At 46.7% G+C, this 19,801-nt stretch overlaps 1 protein-coding gene across 2 annotated transcripts in view; it reads right to left on the bottom strand.

Annotated features, from left to right (window-relative positions):
• The window catches only part of LOC309559057 (solute carrier family 15 member 2-like), an 87,292-nt gene that overhangs the window by 19,535 nt on the left and 47,956 nt on the right, over positions 1–19,801 (bottom strand). For both annotated transcript variants that reach the window (XM_082262191.1, XM_082262190.1), the window contains 9 exons: positions 15,736–15,826; positions 14,809–14,886; positions 10,711–10,793; positions 9,112–9,198; positions 5,979–6,068; positions 5,286–5,330; positions 3,564–3,596; positions 1,416–1,504; positions 1,233–1,314 (listed from right to left, as the gene is read on the bottom strand). In XM_082262191.1, the coding sequence (XP_082118317.1) occupies positions 1,233–1,314; positions 1,416–1,504; positions 3,564–3,596; positions 5,286–5,330; positions 5,979–6,068; positions 9,112–9,198; positions 10,711–10,793; positions 14,809–14,886; positions 15,736–15,826 (678 nt within the window). The remainder of the gene's footprint in view (positions 1–1,232; positions 1,315–1,415; positions 1,505–3,563; positions 3,597–5,285; positions 5,331–5,978; positions 6,069–9,111; positions 9,199–10,710; positions 10,794–14,808; positions 14,887–15,735; positions 15,827–19,801) is intronic.

The following is a 19,801-nucleotide window of genomic DNA, read 5'->3' as shown; positions in this document are numbered from 1 at the left end:
CTCCTCCTGACCCCCATTCCAGGCTGAAGCTCTGCTCCAGGTACTCTCTACTCACCGGCTGAATCCGGGTTCCTGACCTGGCCAGCAGGGGGCAGTTGAGGGGATCTGGGACAGCTCAGTTGGGGCTGGCCAAGGGAGGAGAGTCTCCAGTAGGGTATGGAACCGGCCTCTGCTCAGACACAGTTTACACCATCCATGCTGGGGGGAGGCCTGCACTCTGTACTTGTCTTTACCCCGCACTCAGTAGGTCAGCAGTGGGGACTTTTTACTTCGCTTCACCAGGAATCTATTAGGCATATCTGTGGCAGAAGCGGTGCAGTCTTTTTATGAAGCATCAGAGCGGCTCAGGGGGCAATTGCCCCCCCTGGCCCAGTCCTCCCCTGCCTCCCTCCCACTCCAATCCCCCCCAATTTGCCCTCCTAGCACAAAAATCCCAGATCATACCTACTAGCACAAACCCCCCTCCCCTCAAAAAAAAAAAAAAATTCTGATCTTAGCACAAATCCCCCCCCCCCCTATATTACATTTTCTACCACAAATCCCCCCTCCTAGCACAAATCCTCTTCACCCCTCTCAACACAAATCACCACTCCTAGCACAACTCCCCAAATGTCCTCTCCTAGAACAATTCTTACCCCCCTGACACCCCCCCCCCCCACCAAATTACCCCTCTCCCTAATCTCCTTGTGGTACCCCCCCACCTCATACTATAGTGCCTAGGGCAACTGCCCCCCCCCCAATGCCCACCCCTTGTCCTGGCCCTCAGGGGAAAGTGTATGGTCACCCCTCAATTCACTGTGAAACCCACCCAGCCTGTCCTAAGAACAGGGATACTATTGAGAGAGATAAGAGCGACGGCAGTCCTGGGAGAATTGAAAAACATTCCAAAAAAACATGTCTTTGCCGCAGCAATTTTAACTCGGGGTGCAGCGTCTGACAGGCAGCCCCATCTGTCAGACTCCCCTGTTGAGTTCAGTGGGGCTGCAACCCAACCAGCGCTTGGCTCACAGTTGTGGCGCGGTCCCGCAATGCAAAATTGATTTTCAGCAGATTAAAAATTGGAGCAAAAAAAGAGCAAAAAGCAAGTGCATGAAGTACAATAAAACGCATGGCAAACGCGCAGGCGGGAGGGGAGTTGTGGCGGCAGAATGGGGTGACAGAGTAGCATGTTACAGGTAAGATCCCACCTAAATTTACAGGAAGCAGGTAAGTCACTTGAGAATTTAACTCACATCAATTTTGATCTCCACAAGAGTGGCAACAGCGAACGCCAGGGCGACCAGCAGCATGCCGACGGCCATCTTTGCCAAGGGTCTATGGAGAGGAGGAATAATTACAGGTAAATGGGCAGCTTATGGATACACCGAGCAATCACTGGATTGGCCGGAGACGGGATACCCGACTTTGTTACTCACTTAAAATTGATCTTGCAAAGTCCAATGAGAGGGTAGATCCCCAGATCAAACACCGGGATAAGAATGAGGATCAGAAGTGGGTTCAGAACCTGGAGAGATAAGATGTTTCATTACAATCACTCTGTGCAAGGATCTAAATCTAATAAAATAACTTCCTGCAATATTATACACTGATCGGCCATAACATTTGGACCACCCACCATGACCACTTGAGGTATGGACTCTACTAGACCTCTGAAGGTAAAATGGCACCAAGCCTTCAGTGGCAGATCCTTTAAGTCCTGTAAGTTGGGAGGTGGGGCCTCCATGAATGGGGACTTGTTTTTCCAGCACATCCCAGAGATGCTCGATTTGTATGAGATGTGGAGAATATGGAGGCCAAGTCAACACCTCAAACTCGTTGTGTTCCTCAAACCATTCTTGAGTTCATCAGACCAGGCCACCTTCTTCCATTTCTCTGTGCTCCAGTTCTGATGCTCATGTGCCCTTTGTAGGCTGTGAATACGGGTCAGCATGGGGACCAGGTGATGCTCCATGGGCTGGGGGGGGGGGGGGAGTCAGGCAGACCACACCATACCCCCCCCAGACCACACCAGCTCCAGCCCGCACACCTAACCCCCCCCCCCCCGGTCACCAACTCACTCACCGCGGGCAGGCAGCGGCGGCAGCAGCAGCGGCGGCTACCCCCTTAGTAGTCTCCCTATGATCGGCCATAACATTTGGACCACCCACCATGACCACTTGAGGTATGGACTCTACTAGACCTCTGAAGGTAAAATGGCACCAAGCCTTCAGTGGCAGATCCTTTAAGTCCTGTAAGTTGGGAGGTGGGGCCTCCATGAATGGGGACTTGTTTTTCCAGCACATCCCAGAGATGCTCGATTTGTATGAGATGTGGAGAATATGGAGGCCAAGTCAACACCTCAAACTCGTTGTGTTCCTCAAACCATTCTTGAGTTCATCAGACCAGGCCACCTTCTTCCATTTCTCTGTGCTCCAGTTCTGATGCTCATGTGCCCTTTGTAGGCTGTGAATACGGGTCAGCATGGGGACCAGGTGATGCTCCATGGGCTGGGGGGGGGGGGGAGTCAGGCAGACCACACCATACCCCCCCCAGACCACACCAGCTCCAGCCCGCACACCTAACCCCCCCCCCCCCCAGTCACCAACTCACTCACCGCGGGCAGGCAGCGGCGGCAGCAGCAGCGGCGGCTACCCCCTTAGTAGTCTCCTCCGTGGGCTTCCCCTGCGTCTCCTCCCTCCTCCTCCACCTTGGCCAATAGCATGGCTTCTCCTTTCGGCCAATCGGGAAACGGGTCTCAGGACCCACTTCCTGATTGTCCAGGAGGAGAATCAGTGTGGCAATAGCGAATATTTATTCGCTATTGTCACACAACTGGGTGGGCTCAGGGAGCAGTGCTCTCCACCCGAGCCCACCCTTTTTTGAAGCCTATTAGAGCCTCTGGCTCTAACCACGTGCTTCAAAAAAAGAAAGCCCATTGGAATCCATGCGTCCGGCGCCCTGCATGTAGATTAGGGGGCCGGATGTATGGATAGGGGGGCGGCGCCCCTGCTCCCCCAATGGACGGGCCGCCACTGATGGGAACCCTTACCGATCTGCGGCTACACAGCCCCATACACAACAAACTGCGATGCTCTGTGCGTTCTGACACCTTTCTATCAGAAAAACAGAAGTTATGGCCCCAAGAGGAGGAGACTAATTATGTAAAATTAGAATGGGCTGACATTGTAAGAACCCATAATGTGGGGTCAGAATGGGCCCCTTACACGGACGAAGGTGCCATCTGCAGAGGGATGTATTATATCTGATATAAATCTTTAACTTGCCATTTCTTAATGCCTGGCTGAGCTTTATAATATCCTCTGCAGAAGATCAGTCTGTTTGGGAATATTTCTGAATCCATTTAACATTTTGCCATTTCACTCAGCCCTGGTGAAGGGTGTTGTAGCCCTTGAAGCGCGTTGGCTGTCCTTTGCCCTTGTTGTTGTTGTTGTTGTTAGTTAAACAATTAAAGATCTCGGACTCTCAGATTTTCTTTTGGTCCTATCAATGACCTATATTATACTTGTAATCTCTAAATGTCAGGCAAGCAAGAAAATTATAAAAGTATGGTGACTGTTCCATACCTGCATCTGGTCCGGCTGAATGAGAAATGCTTTCTGCAAATAGAATTAATAATAAATAAATTAATTAGCATTTCAGGGCGTATTGGAAGGAAACAAATATATCAATGTTACATTATCTCCTCTGAGCTGTACACAGAGATCTCCAAACACAACTGTCCAGTGAATTCCCAGATGAGGGTGGAAATGACAGATGGACAAGGGTGGAAATGGCGGGTGGACAAGGGTGGAAATGGTGGGTGAACAAGGGTGGAAATGATGGGTGAACAAGGGTAGAAATGACAGGAGGACAAGGGTGGACAAGGGTGGAAAAGGCGAATCGACAGGAGTAGAAATGACGGGAGGACAAGGGTTGAAATGGTGGGTGGACAAGGGTGGAAATGACTAGTGGAGAGGGGAAGAAATTGTGGGTGGACAAGGGTGGAAATGGCAGGTGGACAAGGAGAATGAACAAGAGCAGAAATGGCAGTTGGGTAAGGGTGGAAATGACAGGAACACAAGGGTGGGATGGCAGGTGGATAAGGGTGGAAATGACAGGAACCCAAGGGTGGGATGGCAGGTGGATAAGGGTGGAAAAGGCTAATAGACAAGAGCAAAAATAGCAGTAGGACAAGGGTGGAAATGATGGGAGGACATGGGAGGAAATGGTGGCTGGACAAGGGAAGAAAGAATGGGTGGAAATGATAAGTGGACAAGGGAAGAAATGGTGGGTGGGCAAGGGTAAAAACAACAGGAAAACAAGAGAGAGGAAATGGCTGGTGGACAAGGGTGGAAATGCAGGCGGATAAGGGTGGAAAAGGCGAATAGACAAAAGCTAATATAGCAGTAGAACAAGGGTGGAAATGACGGGGGGGGGGGGGGACATAAGTGGAAATGGCAAGTGGACCAGGGAAGAAATGGCGGGTGGACAAGGGTAAAAATGACAGGAGAACAAGGGAGGAAATGGCTGGTGGATAAGAGTGGAAATGGCAGGTGGAGAAGGGAGGAAATGGTGGGCGGACAAGGGTGGAAATGGCAGGTGAACAAGGGTGGAAATAGAGAACTGACAAGAGCAGAAATAGCAGTTAGATAAGGGTGTAAATGATAGGAGGACAAGGGTGGAAATGGTGGGTGGACAAGGGAGGAAATGGCTGGCAGAAATAATAGGGTGGAAATGATGGGAGGACATGGGTGGAAATGGTGGGTGGACAAGGGAGGAAATGGTGAGTGGAAATAATAGGGTTGACATGGGTGGAAATTATGGGAGGACATGGGCGGAAATGGTGGGTGGACAAGGGAAGAAATGGCAAGTGGAAATGATGGGAGGACATGGGTGGAAATGATGGGAGGACATGGGTGGAAATGGTGGGTGGACAAGGGAGGAAATGGCGGGTGGACAAGGGTGGAAATAACAGGGTAGACAAGGGTGGAAATGGTGGGTGGACAAGGAAGGGAATGGCGGGTGGAAATAATAGGGTGAACATGGGTGGAAAAGATGTGAGGACGTGGGTGGAAATTGTGGGTGGACAAGGGAGGAAATGGCGGGTGGACAAGGGTGGAAATAACGGGGTAGACAAGGGTGGAAATGGCAGGTGGACAAGAGTAGAAATGACAGGTGGTGGACAAAGGAGGAAATGGCGGGTGGACAGGGGGGGCTTTTGCAGTTTAGTAATGAATCTAAACATGGGTGTGACAATCTCAATACGGGGACAGATGACTGAACTGTGAAAATAAGTCTTCACTTACAAAATCGGTGTTCATTCTTGTAGCCTGAAGAGTCCATCGCGATCCCTGAAAGGTAACAGATATAGTTGGCTGTGTAAATGTCTGGACGGCTGTCAGGGTGTCTATAACTAAATCTAATGGACAACTCAATCTGTCCACTTAATGGGCGAGTGCCGGGACCTTTAATATCCCCCAACTCAGCCAACATCCCAATGTGATAAATGTATAATGAGATGCTTGCTCTGCACAATCTCTGTAGGCCTGCCCCCAGCAGGGCTGCTTGAATCTCATGAAGTCTGCTGCTGCTCCCTCACTGTCCAATCACCAGAAGTGTAGGGAAGTGACCAAGCTGTATGGCTCTATTTGCAGCAGACAAAGGTCAGGCCAATGGGTTGGCTGTGCTATGTGTCAGACACGAAAATCTCAGGACTGGATAGTCAAAAATCCTTTGGCGGGTAAACACCATCCACCTTGCTTGTGCAGATGGGAAATCAGCTCAGTTTCTTTCGATCAGCATGTTTGCTAAAAACTGACCCATCGATGGGCATCTTTAGGGTCGAAGTGACCCAGATCACAAATAAATCGGGTTGATCAGCGTGTTGCTTTGCTCGGCTCTAGTTATGGGACAATTTCTGGACGTATTCATACATTTGAAGTTGATCTGCTATAGAGAACCATGTGTTTCCAACCCCCCCCCCCCATATTCAGAATTACCTGCTGGTCGTAGAGAGCCCAGAACATCGGGAGGGGGATGTACAGGAAGAGGACTTTGGTCACCATTTTCACTTCTGTGATTGTTTTTTTCTGAAAAAAAAAAAAAAAAACACTTGTAATTTGACGGTCTACTCCCCCCTCACAATGAGGATTCTGAAGGTAAAATATTTCTGATTGATTTAAAACAAGCCGACACGCTTTGAGGATCTACATCCCCTTCATCAGGGCTGAGCAACAATGAAAAGGTGCCTATGTATCAGGTGAAGTGCTTCACTACCCGGGGTGACTATTGGATACATGATTTGCCTATTCTTGTTTTCCTGTATCTCCTGAATACCCTATACCAGTGATGGCAAACCTTGGCACCCCAGATGTTTTGGAACTACGTTTCCCATGATGCTCCACTACACTAGATCAAGTTGCTGCTGTAGTAACTAGCAATTGCTAAAGCAGGGTGGCCGCAGGGTAGGCTGATGCAACCGAAGGGATGTCTCTTTGCTGGATTGGGCTGTCACTTTGCTGAATATATTAGGTCATCTTTTTTACTGGATTAGAATGTCTTTTTGCTGAATATATGATGCTGTCTCTTTGCTGAATATATGAGGTTGTCTCTTTGCTGGATTGGGCTGTCTCTTTGCTAAATAAATGGGAATGTGTCTTTGCTGGATTGGGATGTCTCTTTCCTGGATTGGGATGTCTCTTTGCTGGATTGGGCTGTCACTTTGCTGAATATATGAAGTTGTCTCTTTGCTGGATTGCGCTGTCTCTTTGCTGAATACTAGAAGCCGTCTCTCTGCTGGATTGTGGTGTCTCTTTTCTGAGTATATGAGGCTGTCTCTTTCCTGGATTGGGATGTCTCTTTCCTGGATTGGGATGTCTCTTTGCTAGATTGGGCTGACACTTTGCTGAATATATGAAGTCGTCTCTTTGCTGGATTTTGCTGTCTCTTTGCTGGATTGCGCTGTCTCTTTGCTGAACACTAGGGGCAGTCTCTCTGCTGGATTGTGAGTATATGAGGCCGTCTTTTTGCTGGATTGCGCTGTCTCTTTGCTGAATATATGAGGACGTCTCTTTACTGGATTGCGCTGTCTCTTTGCTGAATATATGAGGTTGTCTCTTTGCTGGATTGGGCTGTCTCTTTGCTGGATTGCGCTGTCTCTTTGCTGAATATATAAGGCCGTCTCTTTGCTGGATTGCGGTGTCTCTTTACTGAGTATATGAGGCCGTCTCTTTGCTGGATTGGGCTGTCTCTTTGCTGCATAAATGGGAATGTTTCTTTGCTGGACTGGGAAGTTTCTTTGCTGGATTGGATGTCTTTTTGCTGAATATATGGGGATGTCTTTTTGCTGGACTGAATTAATTTTCATATATTAAGTTGTAAGAGTGGTAAAACGACAGTGGGTGCACTGAAGGACTTGGTGGGATGGCCAGAGGGCAGATTCGGTGGGCCGACCCTGGGGAATGTTGGTTGTCAGGCCTGGAGGGGCCCTGGCCTAAAGCTATGTAAGCGGCCCCAAAATTTCTGATGGCTGCCCTGTCGCTCACTGCTGCTCTGCCTCCTTGTGCAGAGGGACTGCCCTTGTCAATAAGGTGCTCATATTACATAGTTTTGTTAAATCTAAAGTTGATTGTACAAAGATTGTTACGCGTATGGTGAGCTCTAATGTGACTTATGAAATAATAGTGTGCATCCGTTGATAGAAGGAACATGACCTCGCTGGAAATGTGAGTCACTTGTGCCTATGTCTGCCATGGACCAAATCAATATGTAAAAGTATGAGGTTTGAAGGATAAATTCAATGGGGGCTCAGAGCTCCACCTTCATTAAGACAAAGCCCTGACGAAGGGGGAGATCTGAGCCATGAAACACGTTGGTTTTATCTTTTGACTTCTTGTCGTGTAAAATGAACTTTTCTGGACTCATTTTAGTTTTTTTGGTGTCCTTATCCCTTGACATATTTTCTAGTCTGTTCTGGGTACACCCTAGTTGACTGACAGCAGCTTTCAAAGGTTGGAGTTTTGGTTGGATTTTTCCTAATCTTGGGTCCAGCCAGGGCCGGTGCTAGACTATTTTACGCCCTAGGCAAGACCAGCTACTTGCGCCCCCCCCCCCCCAAAAAAGGGAAGGGGTTAAATACTCCTCTATGTTATACCCAGTGAACCTGATCTGATGGTTCCTCCATGTTATACTTTCATACCCAGTGACCCCCCATGTTCCTCCATGTCACACCCGGGGACCCTAATGTCCCTCCGTGTCACACCCAGGGACTTTGATGTTTTTCCATGTCACACCCTTGGACTCCAATATTCCTCCATGTCATGCTGTCATACCCTCTGACCCTGATGTTCCTCCATGTCACACCCAGGGACCCCCGTGTTCCTCCATGTCATGCTGTCATGCTCAGTGACCCCAATGTTCCTCTATGTCAGACCCTGATGTTTTTCCATGTCACAGTTGGGGACCCTGATGTTCCTCCATGTCACACCTGGGGACCCCGATGTTCCTCCGTGTCACACTTGGGGACCCCAATCCCCTATGGCACACCCAGGGACCCCAATTCCTCATGGCACACCCGGTGACCCCTATCCTCCAAGTCACACCTGGTGACTCTGATTCCCCATGGCACACCTGGTGACCCCGATTCCCTTTCACACCAGGGATGCTCCATGTAACACCCAGGGACCAGCTCAGTGCAGAGAGTCACTTCCTGCCTGGGGTAAAGGCCGTTCAGCTCCAGCTGAAGAGGATCATCATGCAGGCAACACTCTGGTGGGCTCCATTCCTGCCTCTTGGGGCCCCTCCAACAGTAGTGGAAAGCCAGGGCCTGATAGTTCCACCACTGCCCAAGACACCTGGCATCTTTCTCTGCCCCTTCTACCTCCCCTACCGCCACCTCTCCCCTCAGCTCACAATAATCATTCATTGATTGAGAGAGATTGCCGACTCCTGGCTGCGCCCCTAGGTGGCAATGCGCCCTAGGCGGCTGCCTAGTTTGCCTAGTGGAAGCACCGGCCCTGGGTTCAGCGCCCTACCAGTATGTTTCTTTTATCAAACACGGACCAACTGAATCTCACAAAGCAGAGAAAGGACGTTGAGGAAACCTATGAGCAGGCAGGAGACGCTCACACTTACCGAATAGTTTTCGGAAGCCCAGTCCAGCCAATGCTCCCGCTTGGGGAATTGCTTGGAGCGATGCCTCCAGCGGTTCTCGATGGCAAACTAAAGACGAGAAAGAAAAAGCATGGAGATGATTAGGATTCCTCTCACTTTGCTTGGGAGAGATGACACCATGAACCCGTTGGTGGCCAAATGATGGAGGTCCAGCTTAAGAACGGGAAGTATACAGTATTGTGTGATGGAGAGCAAACAGAGGCAGACATCATTGTGAACCTTCTACAACTGCAACTCCCATCATTTGGTATCTGAGCAGATATTGTCTGCCCTCGGGGTGGACTCACTGCCCAACTACAAGAGAACCAGCATTAATGACACTTGATCTAAAAACAAACTGGTCCACGGAGCCCACAACATGATTAAGGTGCTTTTTTTTTTTGGTGGGGGTGCGGATGTGTTGCTTTGACTTTGGTTCTTTTATCTTTTGATATAATTTTTGATAATGTGATTACCCTAAAATGTATTTGTTAAATAAATAAAAGATTAAGGTAGCTTTAAGATGGTGTCTCTGTTTACATTGGCCTGTTGGCCTGTAAATGAGTATTACAGATTCTAAGAGCTCATTCAAATGTACACACATTATGAGGGGTTCCCACTATCCTGTGCTGAGGTTCCCGGTTTGTACACCCGCTGTGCCCATTATGAGGGGTTCCCACCATCCCTGGGCTTAGGTTCTGGGTCTGTACACCCGCTGTGCCCATTATGAGGGGTCCCCACCATCCCTGAGCTGAGTTCCTGGTTCTGTACACCTGCTGTGCCCATTATGAGGGGTTCCCATCTTCCCTGAGCTAAGTTTCCGTGTCTGTACACCTGCTGTGCCCATTATGAGGGGTTACCACCTTCCCTGAGCTAAGTTCCCTGGTCTGTACACCTGCTGTGCCCATTATGAGGGGTTCCCACCTTCCCTGAGCTAAGTTCCCGGGTCTGTATACCTGCTGTGCCCATTATGATGGGTTCCCACCATCCCTGTGCTGAGTTCCCGGGTCTGTACACCCGCTGTGCCCATTATGAGGGGTTCCCACCATCCCTGAGCTAAGTTTCCGGGTCTGTACACCAGCTGTGCCCATTATGAGGGGTTCCCCTCATCCCTGTGCTGAGTTCCCTGGTCTGTACACCTGCTGTGCTCACTATTAGGGGTTCCCACTAACCCTGTGCTGAATTCCCTTGTCTGTACACTTGCTGTGTCCATTATGAAGGGTTCCCACCATTCCTGTGCTGAGTTCCCCGGACTGTACACCTGCTCTGCCCATTATAAAGGGGTTCCCACCATCTCTGAGCTAAGTTCCCAGGTCTGCACACCTGCTGTGCTCATTATGAGGAGTTCCCACCATCCCTTCTGAACCGTAATTTATTTTATATGGTGGAAAATGTAACAAGAGGAGCTGGAACACACAAAACTCCCAGGTGAACAGGAACAGACCCGGGAATTCTGGCTGGGAGGTATCAGAGGTACAAATTAAGGCCACCAGGCTCCCCCTATAACTACAATACCACTTTTTGGTGGAGTGGCTCTGCAGTCGGTGAAATCTTAGAGTTGGTTGCGGTCATATCACTCACTCCGATACACTTGAAGACTTGGCCTATGATGTTTCCTTGCGGCGGGTACTTCTTGTACATCCCGCTCCCGCTGACAAACACAACTGCAGGAGAGAAAACCACAATGTCAGACATTCGTCCTCACATGACCCGACCGTCCTCCGTCTACATCAAGGGAATTATTCACAAACCACCCGGCGCACACAAGGCTTTCATTAGATCTGGGGGGGTCAGCTTAGCACACCAGGGACAAAGGGGCCCCCAGGGCCAAGCTGATTATTTCTGGAATAAAAAATAAGTCTCTGATTTATTTATGAATCAAACTGACTGATCTGATGGTGGAAGAGAAAAACAGAGGAACCTCTGCAATATTCCAGATGGGGACTGAGGGGCCAGTGAGAGAGTTGCCCCATCTCCAGTCTGCCTCCTGAGGATCAGCCAGGCAAACTAGCGTTTTCACAAGGAAAGATTGGAGATAATCCTATACACCAATCAGCCACAACGTGACCACCCACCTAATACTGACTAGGTCTCTCTTCTGCCGCCAAAACAGCCCTGACCTACCGAGTCATGGACCCCACTAGACCTCTGAAGGCATTCTGTGGCACCAAGCCATCAGTAGCAGGTCCTTTAAATCCTATAAGTTGGGAGGTGGAGTCTCCATGGCCCGGACTTGTTTTTCCAGCACATCCCACAGATGTTTGATTGAACTGAGATTTGGAGGCCAAGTCAACACCTCAAACTAGTTGTTGTGTTCCTCAAACCCTTCTTGAATTCGTCAGACCAAGCCACCTTCTTTCACTTTCATTGCTCTGTGGTCCAGTTCTGATGCTCATGTGACCAATGTAGACACTTTTGGCTGTAGACATGGGTCAGCATGGCTACACAGCCCCCATACACAACAAATTGTGATGCTCTGTGTGTTCTGACACCATTCTATCAGAACCAGCATTTACTTTGCCAGCAATCTGAGCCCCAGTAGCTCTTCTATTGGATCGGACTACTCAGGCCAGCCTTCCTTCCCCAACTTCATCATTAAGCCCTTCCCCCCTCCCCACCTCCATTTATGTGCTTTCCCTCTTCACCTCCATCAATGGGCCTTCTCTCCCCAACTCCATCAATGAGCCTTCCCTCTCCACCTCCTTCAGTGAGCCTTCCCTCTTCACCTCCATCAATGGGCCTTCCCTCCCCACCTCCATCAATGAGCCTTCCCTCCCCACCTCCATCAATGAGCCTTCCCTCCCCACCTCCATCAATGAGCCTTCCCCCCACTCCATCAATGAGCCTTCCCTCTCCACCTCCTTCAATGGGCATTCCCTCCCCACCTTCACAAATGAACCTTCCCTCCCTACCTCCATCAATGAGCCTTCCCCCCACTCCATCAATGGGCCTTCCCTCCCCACCTCCATCAATGAGCCTTCCTCCAACCTCCATCAATGGGCCTTCTCTCCCCACATCCATCAATAAACCTTCCCTCTCTACCTCCATCAATGAGCCTTTCTTCCATACCTCCATTAATGAGCCTTCCCCCACCTCCATCAATGAGCCTTCCCTCTCCACCTCCTTCAATGAGTCTTTCCTCTCCACCTGCATCAATGGGCTTTCCCTTCCCACCTCCATCAACGAGCCTTCCCCCCACCTCCATCAATTTGCCTACCCTCCCCACCTCCACCAATGAGCCTTCCCTCCCCACCTCTATCAATGAACCTTCCCTTTCCACCTCCATCAATGAACCTTCCCTCTCCACCTCCATCAATGAGCCTTCCCCCTACCTCCATCAATGAGACTTCCCTCTCCACCTCCTTTAATGAGCCTTTCCTCCCCACCTCAATCAATGAGCCTTCCCTCTCCACCTCCATCAACGAGCCTTCCACCTACCTCCATCAATGAGACTTCCCTCTCCACCTCCTTTAATGAGCCTTTCCTCCCCACCTCAATCAATGAGCCTTTCCTCTCCACCTCCATCAATGAGCCTTCCCCTCCCCACCTCCATCAATGAGCCTCCCCTACCTCCATCAATGTGCCCCCCCCCCCCACCTCCTTCAATGAACCTTCCCTCTTGTCTCCTTCAATGAGTCTTCCCTCCCCACCTCCATCAATGAATCAATGAGCCTTCCCTCTCCACCTCCATCAATGAGCCTTCCACCTACCTCCATCAATGAGACTTCCCTCTCCACCTCCTTTAATGAGCCTTTCCTCCCCACCTCAATCAATGAGCCTTTCCTCCCCACCTCCATCAATGAGCCTCCCCTACCTCCATCAATGTGCCCCCCCCCCACCTCCTTCAATGAACCTTCCCTCTTGTCTCCTTCAATGAGTCTTCCCTCCCCACCTCCATCAATGAGCCTTCCCTCTCTGCCTCCGCCAATGAGCCTCCCTCCCCGCCTCTGTCAATGAGCCTTCTCTCCCCACCTCCATTAATGAGCCTCCCCACCTCCATCAATGAGCCTCCCCCCACCCTCTCACCTCCATCAATGAGCCTTCCCTCTCCACATCCATCAATGTGACTCCCCCCCACCTCCATCAATGAGCCTTCCCCCCTTCACCCCCATTAATGAGCCTTCCCTCTCCACCTCCATCAATGAGCCTTTCCTCCCCACCTCCATCAATGGGCTTTCCCTTCCCACCTCCATCAATGAGCCTTCCCCCTAATTCCATCAATTTGCCTACCCTCCCCACCTCCACCAATGAGCCTTCCCTCCCCACCTCTATCAATGAACCTTCCCTTTCCACCTCCATCAATGAACCTTCCCTCTCCACCTCCATCAACGAGCCTTCCCCCTACCTCCATCAATGAGACTTCCCTCTCCACCTCCTTTAATGAGCCTTTCCTCCCCACCTCAATCAATGAGCCTTCCCTCTCCACCTCCATCAACGAGCCTTCCACCTACCTCCATCAATGAGACTTCCCTCTCCACCTCCTTTAATGAGCCTTTCCTCCCCACCTCCATCAATGAGCCTTGGCTGTCCATGACCCTGTTGCCGGTTATTCTTCCTTGGACCACTTTTGGTCGGTCCTGACCACTGCAGACCGGGAAAATCCCACAAGAGCTGCAGTTTTAGAGTTGCTCTGACCCAGGCATCTAGACATTGCTATTCAGTCCAAGGAAAACATGTTCACTTGCTGCCTAATGTATCCCACCCACTTCCAGATGCCATTTTAATGAGATAACCAATGTTATTTGGTCGGTTGGCTGATCGGTGTGTACATCTAAAAGCAAAACTTTTTTCCATTTTAGATTGAATAAACCCGTCAGTTTTTTTCCAGCTGTGTCCCATTCCAGAGATTTCCCGTACTTCCTGTCCTGTAGACACAACAGGAAGTGGCAGAAAATCTCTCCAAAGTAAAATAAATCACTTATTAAGCTGGTGTCCCCATAGTAAGATTTCCTCTGTCTTCCTGTTCTAAAATCAACTCACAATTTTAAATTTTACCATCAATTTCTGTCCCAATGACAATCTCCACCAATACAAAAAGAAAGGAGAACCACCCCAGCATGTGAGCTGAACCTCCTGGTGCAAGCAGTGGAAAGAGTTATGCAAATATCAAAATAATTCAATGGGTGGATGTCAGTCTGGAGGAGTGGGCGTTTCTAGGCAGGCTGGATTGGGTAACGCCCAAATGTGAGCTGAGACTCCTGATGCAGGCAGTGGGAGGAGTTATGCAAAAATCAAATACTTCAATGGGTGGATGTCAATCTGGAGGAGTGGGCGTTTCTAGGCAGGCCGGATTGGGTAACGCCCACATGTGAGTTGAGCCTCCGGTTGAAAGCAGTGGGAGGAGTTATGCAAATATCAAAATACTTAAATGGGTGGATGGCAGTCTGGAGGAGTGGGCGTCCCTAGGCAGACTGTATTGGGTAACGCCCACATGCGAGCTGAGCCTCTTTATTGTAGTTTATTTGTTTTTTGGTTATTGATTTGCGCGGGTTTAAAACCAATTGGGTTCCTATATTTTCTTTTATTATGAATAATGTGTCTGACTTTCAGGAGGTCTGAAACCCGGACAAAAAATTCAAAACCCGGACTGTCCGGGGAATCCCGAACAGGTGGCAACTCCAGAGATACTTCAACATGTTACATAATAGAATAAAGACATCAATAAAACAATTTACTTACTCAGTGCAACAAACATCAAAATGGCCGGAACGCCGAACGCCAAAGCGTAACAATCCATCCCGAAACACTGGACATCTCCTGCAAGACACGGGGAGAAATGATGTGAGAGGAGGTGTTTGGCACCACTTTAGCGCAATGGGACAGAAGGGGTGTCTATAAACAAAGGTGAATCCAGAACTTTCCCATTTCTGGACGCCAGTCACCGCCAATCATCCACTGATAGGCACTGATAGGTGGTACTGATGGGCACTGATAGGCAGCACTAGTGGGTGGCACTGATGGGCACTGAGGGGCGGCACTGATGGGCACTGATAGGCAGCACTGATAGGCAGCGCAGATGAGCAGGCATTGATGGGCACTGACTTGCATCACTAATGGGCACTGATTGAGCTCACTGGTGGGCACTGATTGGGGTCACTGATAGGCACTGATTGGTGTCACTGATGGGCACTGATTGGTGTCACTGATGGGCACTGCTTTTGCTTTACTGTAATCAGGGCACTGATGATCAGTGCCCTGATTATTTATCTTGGACTCCCCTTTGTGGAGGAGCCGCTGATCAGCTCTCCTCGGCCAAACACTCTGGCAGTGTGAGGGGAGGAGCGCCGATAAACGACACTTCCGCATTTACATGTGACCGGCTATGATTGTACCCAGCCGATCACAGGGGTAAAGAACCAAGTCATTGGCTCTTTACCAAGATCGGGGTTGCGCCGTGTCCTAGGAACACAGCGTGACTGCGATCGCTGCATTGCGCGCCCCCCCCCCAGCCGTCCAGGGGGAACCGTCATATGACGTCCTCCCAGAACAAGAGCCACCCCGCTGTCATTTGACGGTAGGTGGGCGGCAAATGGGTAAAGAAATAAATGATAGTACAAAACATTGGCTCGCCATTTAAGAGCCGGAGGTGGATAAAAAATAACTGACCTCGGAGAATCGGCGTCACGAAGGTGGAGATGAGACTGCCGGCGTTGATGGCCATATAGAAGATGGAGAAGAATTTTCCTCTTTCTTTTACCTGGAGAACACAGGAAAAAAATAAAGTCTTTTAGGCTCAAATCACACCTATGTATGTTGCTTTTGAGTTTTTCTGTAGTCCTTTTTGCTGTGCTTTCCACTTCGTTTTTTTTTTTTTTAACCGCAATTTGCATTTTTTATGCTTTTTTTGGGGGGGGGGGGGATTTGTTGTTGAGCAGATTTCAAAACGCAATTTGCAGCAAAATCACGGTAAAAATGCACTACATGCTTTTTCTGCAGCTTCTACATTGAAGTCCATTGAACCAAATAAGCAAAAAATAAAGCACCGTTTTGCATTTTAAAAAAAACCCTGGCCCTTTCCAAAAACGCAGAGGAACAAAAATGCATTGATGTGAACGTGTTCCATAGGAAATGATGTTAAAAAAATCTCCTGCATTTCTCCAAAAAGCCTGAAAAAAAAAAAAAAACGCATTGGTGCGAATGGAGCCTTAGCCACTTGACCTATGGAAGATTTACCCCCCCCCCCCCCCCTTCATGACCCGGCCATTTCTTGCGATACGGCACTGCGTTACTTTAACTGACAATTGCATGGTCATGCAACGCAGTACCCATATTACATTTATGTCTTTTTTTCCCCCCCACAAATAGAACTTTCTTTTGGTGGTATTTGATCACCTCTGCGTTTTTTTTTATTGTTTGTGCTATAAATAAAAAAATAAAAAAAGACCGACAATTTTGAAAAAAAAACAAAAAAACATTTTCTTTACTTTCTGCTACAAAACATCAAAAAAAAAATGTAAAAAATCGAAAATATTTAAAAATCTAATTTCTTCATTAATTGAGGCCAATTTGTATTTTGCTACATATTTTTGGTAAAATATGTGTACAGTAAACCCCCGCTCCATTGGGGTTCAGTTTTTGCGGTCCCGGTATATTGCGTTTTTTCTGTAATGTTATTTTACTATATAAATCATTGAAAATTTTAAATTTTTGTGTTTTCCATAGCTCTTGCTATGTCTCTCAGTATCTTTTATGTTTTTAAATTAGTTTTTTTGTTTTAAAAGTGTGTTTAAAGACCTTAAAATGCTTTTAAAAGTACAGTGACAGTAAAAAAAACATGCCTACAATGCATTTTAATAGGGTTTTTCTATTTCGTGGATTTTCACTTTTCGCGCGTGAGTCCGGAACGTAACCCCCGCGATGGAGGGGGGTTTACTGTATATTGATTGGTTTGCGCAAATGTTATAGCGTCTACAAACTAGGGGATATACTGGCATTTTTCTTTATTTATTTTTTTAAACTAGTAATGGCGGTGATCAGTGACTTATAGCGGGACTGTAATAGTGTGGCGGACAATCAGACACTAGCTGACACTTTATTGAAACCCGTGTCACTAATACATTGATCAGTGCTAAAAATATGCACTGTCACTGTACTAATGACACTGGTTGGGAAGGATTTAGCATCATGATTAACTGTGTGCCTAGCAAGTGTTTTTGTGTACACTGTATGTGGTGCTTTTACTAAAGGAAGTGATGGATTTTCTTACCCTGCAAAGCAGGGATCAATCCAGTAATGCTGGGGAAAAAAAATCCATCACTCCCCCTCCCTGTCAGAACAGAGCTGTGCCTTGTTTAAATAGGCAAAGCTCTGTTCTGTGTGTTTTCCAGATGGAATAGAATAGAACAGAAAATAATAAAGAGAATAGAAAATAAAATATATAATAAAATAGAATAGATAATAAAGGAATAGAATACAATACAATACAACAGAACAGAATAGAATAGAATAGAAAGGAATAGAAAATACTAAAATAGAATAAAACAAAATGGAATAGAAAATAAAGGAATAGAATAGAATAAAACAGAATAGAATATAAAAGGAAATAAAGGAATAGAATAGAATGAAACAGAATAGAATATAAAAGGAAATAAAGGAATAGAATAGAATAAAACAGAATAGAATATAAAAGGAAATAAAGGAATAGAATAGAATAGGTCCTTTAGATTGTAGGCTCCTTGAGCAGGGCCCTTCTATTTCTTCTGAATTGAACTGTATTGTACTGTAATTGTGCTGTCTCTCTTTGTGTTGTAAAGCGCTATTGTAAACTGTTATATGGCGCTATATGAATCCTGTATATTATTAATAAGAAGATAATAGAAAATAAAAGAATAAAAATGAATAGAATTGAATGAAAAAAAAGGAATAGAATACAAAATAATTGAGTAGAATAAAATAGAATAGAAAATAAAAGAATAGAAATGAATAGAATTGAATGAAAAAAAGGAATAGAATACAAAAGAATTGAGTAGAATAAAATAGAATAGAAAATTAAAGAGAATAGAGTAGAAAATAAAAGAATAGAATAAAAAAAAAAGCATAGAGTTGAAAATAAAAGAACGGAATAAAAAATAAAAGAATATAAAAGAATAGAATAAAAAATAGTATAGAATAGAATAAAATAGAACGAATTTCGAATGGGTTTGAAAATAACGAATGTACGAAATTAATCTGAATTCTGAAAATTAATCATTCTAACATAATGACTAAAACAAAACAAAATGATTAACTTAACGAACGAATCCAAAACGAAACAAAACAAATGTTTCCGTTGTGCAGATCTCTAGAAGGCAGCCTGTCAAAGTCTATGGCAGGCTGTGGTTGGATGGGGGGAGTGGTACTGGTGTTTAGGGCCCCCCGGGAGGGATACTCTGCAGATGGACAGCCCTGTGTGCAAGGAGCCCAAAAGTAATACAAAGATAAAGAAAAAAAAAACAACACAATTGGGTCAGAAAACATAATATGTGTCCGATTCGTTTCCAGATTAAAAAAAAAAAATTCAAGTATTTTCAAAGTTGTGCAAAAAAATCTTTCTTATTGCAAGAAATCTTCACCATCATTCAGGTCGCATCAACTGGTTTTCGTAAACATTAAATACATTTCGATATGTGTAGGCAGCTGTAATCTATTTTCTCCACTGCGGGTGGCGCTCGCCCGCATTGGCTTTGCAGCTGGAGGGGAATTTAAGAGGAACATGGTTCCTCTGTGGTTTCCTGGGTCACTGGGGGAGCTATCCGATTGGATGCTGCCACCACATGTAACTCTGGCGGCCATCTTGGGTCAGACAAAGCCTATTTAAGGCACTGTCTCCCAGACTTGGCATGCAATTCGTGTGTGGGTAGTGTAGGGACAGGTTACCCATCTGACAGGGATGGTATAAGTGATAGAGAGAGGTTCCAGTTGAGTAGGGAAAGAGCAGGGACATGCTGTCTTTCCTGGAATCCTCCCCGTTTAGGCACAGACTGGCCGGGCCACGTTCTATTCTTCGAGACAGATGCTGTTGCAGCATGTGAGACCTGCTGTTACACTGTTTGCTGCAACATCCTGTGAGTGCGCCTTGTTGACTTCCCGCTGGGTAGTTGCGTTTATTTAAACTTTAACTACAATACAGTTCTGTTCTTGCATCTGGACTCCCAGTATTTACAGCCGCCGCACCAAGCTGCACCTCCCCGCATGTGTGTTTAATCTGGAAATGATTCAGACGCAGATTAGAGTTTGTGATTGATTTGTTTTTTCTTTATCCATTTGTTTTTAGTATTCCTGCTTTGTTTTTATTTTATACAAGATATCCTTTGTTTTTATTTTATACATGATATCCTTTGTTTTTATTTTATACAAGTTATCCTTTGTTTTTATTTTTTACATGGTATCCTTTGTTTTTATTATATTCATGATATCCCTCGTTTATAATTTATACATGGTTAGTATAGAGAAACACATAAAACTGGAGAAGCTGCACACCCCGACTGGAAAGCAAAAAAAGGAAAAAATCCCCCAGGTTTTTTTTTTTTTTTTTTTTTAGCAGTAAGTAAATTGCCAAACAAAAAATTAATAATAAAATTAATGAAAATGTATTTTATTATACAAATATTAAAATCCACAGGATTTTAAAATATGAGCTCTGGTTACAAGATTGTAATCACTTCTGGACCAGAAGGTTTTACCCCCCTAATGA

The sequence above is a fragment of the Pelophylax lessonae genome (genome assembly GCF_965119305.1).
Source record: "Pelophylax lessonae genome assembly, chromosome: 6".
Lineage (NCBI taxonomy): Eukaryota > Metazoa > Chordata > Amphibia > Anura > Ranidae > Pelophylax > Pelophylax lessonae.
The sequence above is the reverse complement of the archived record's forward strand: the minus strand, read 5'-3'. Positions and strand labels throughout refer to the sequence as shown.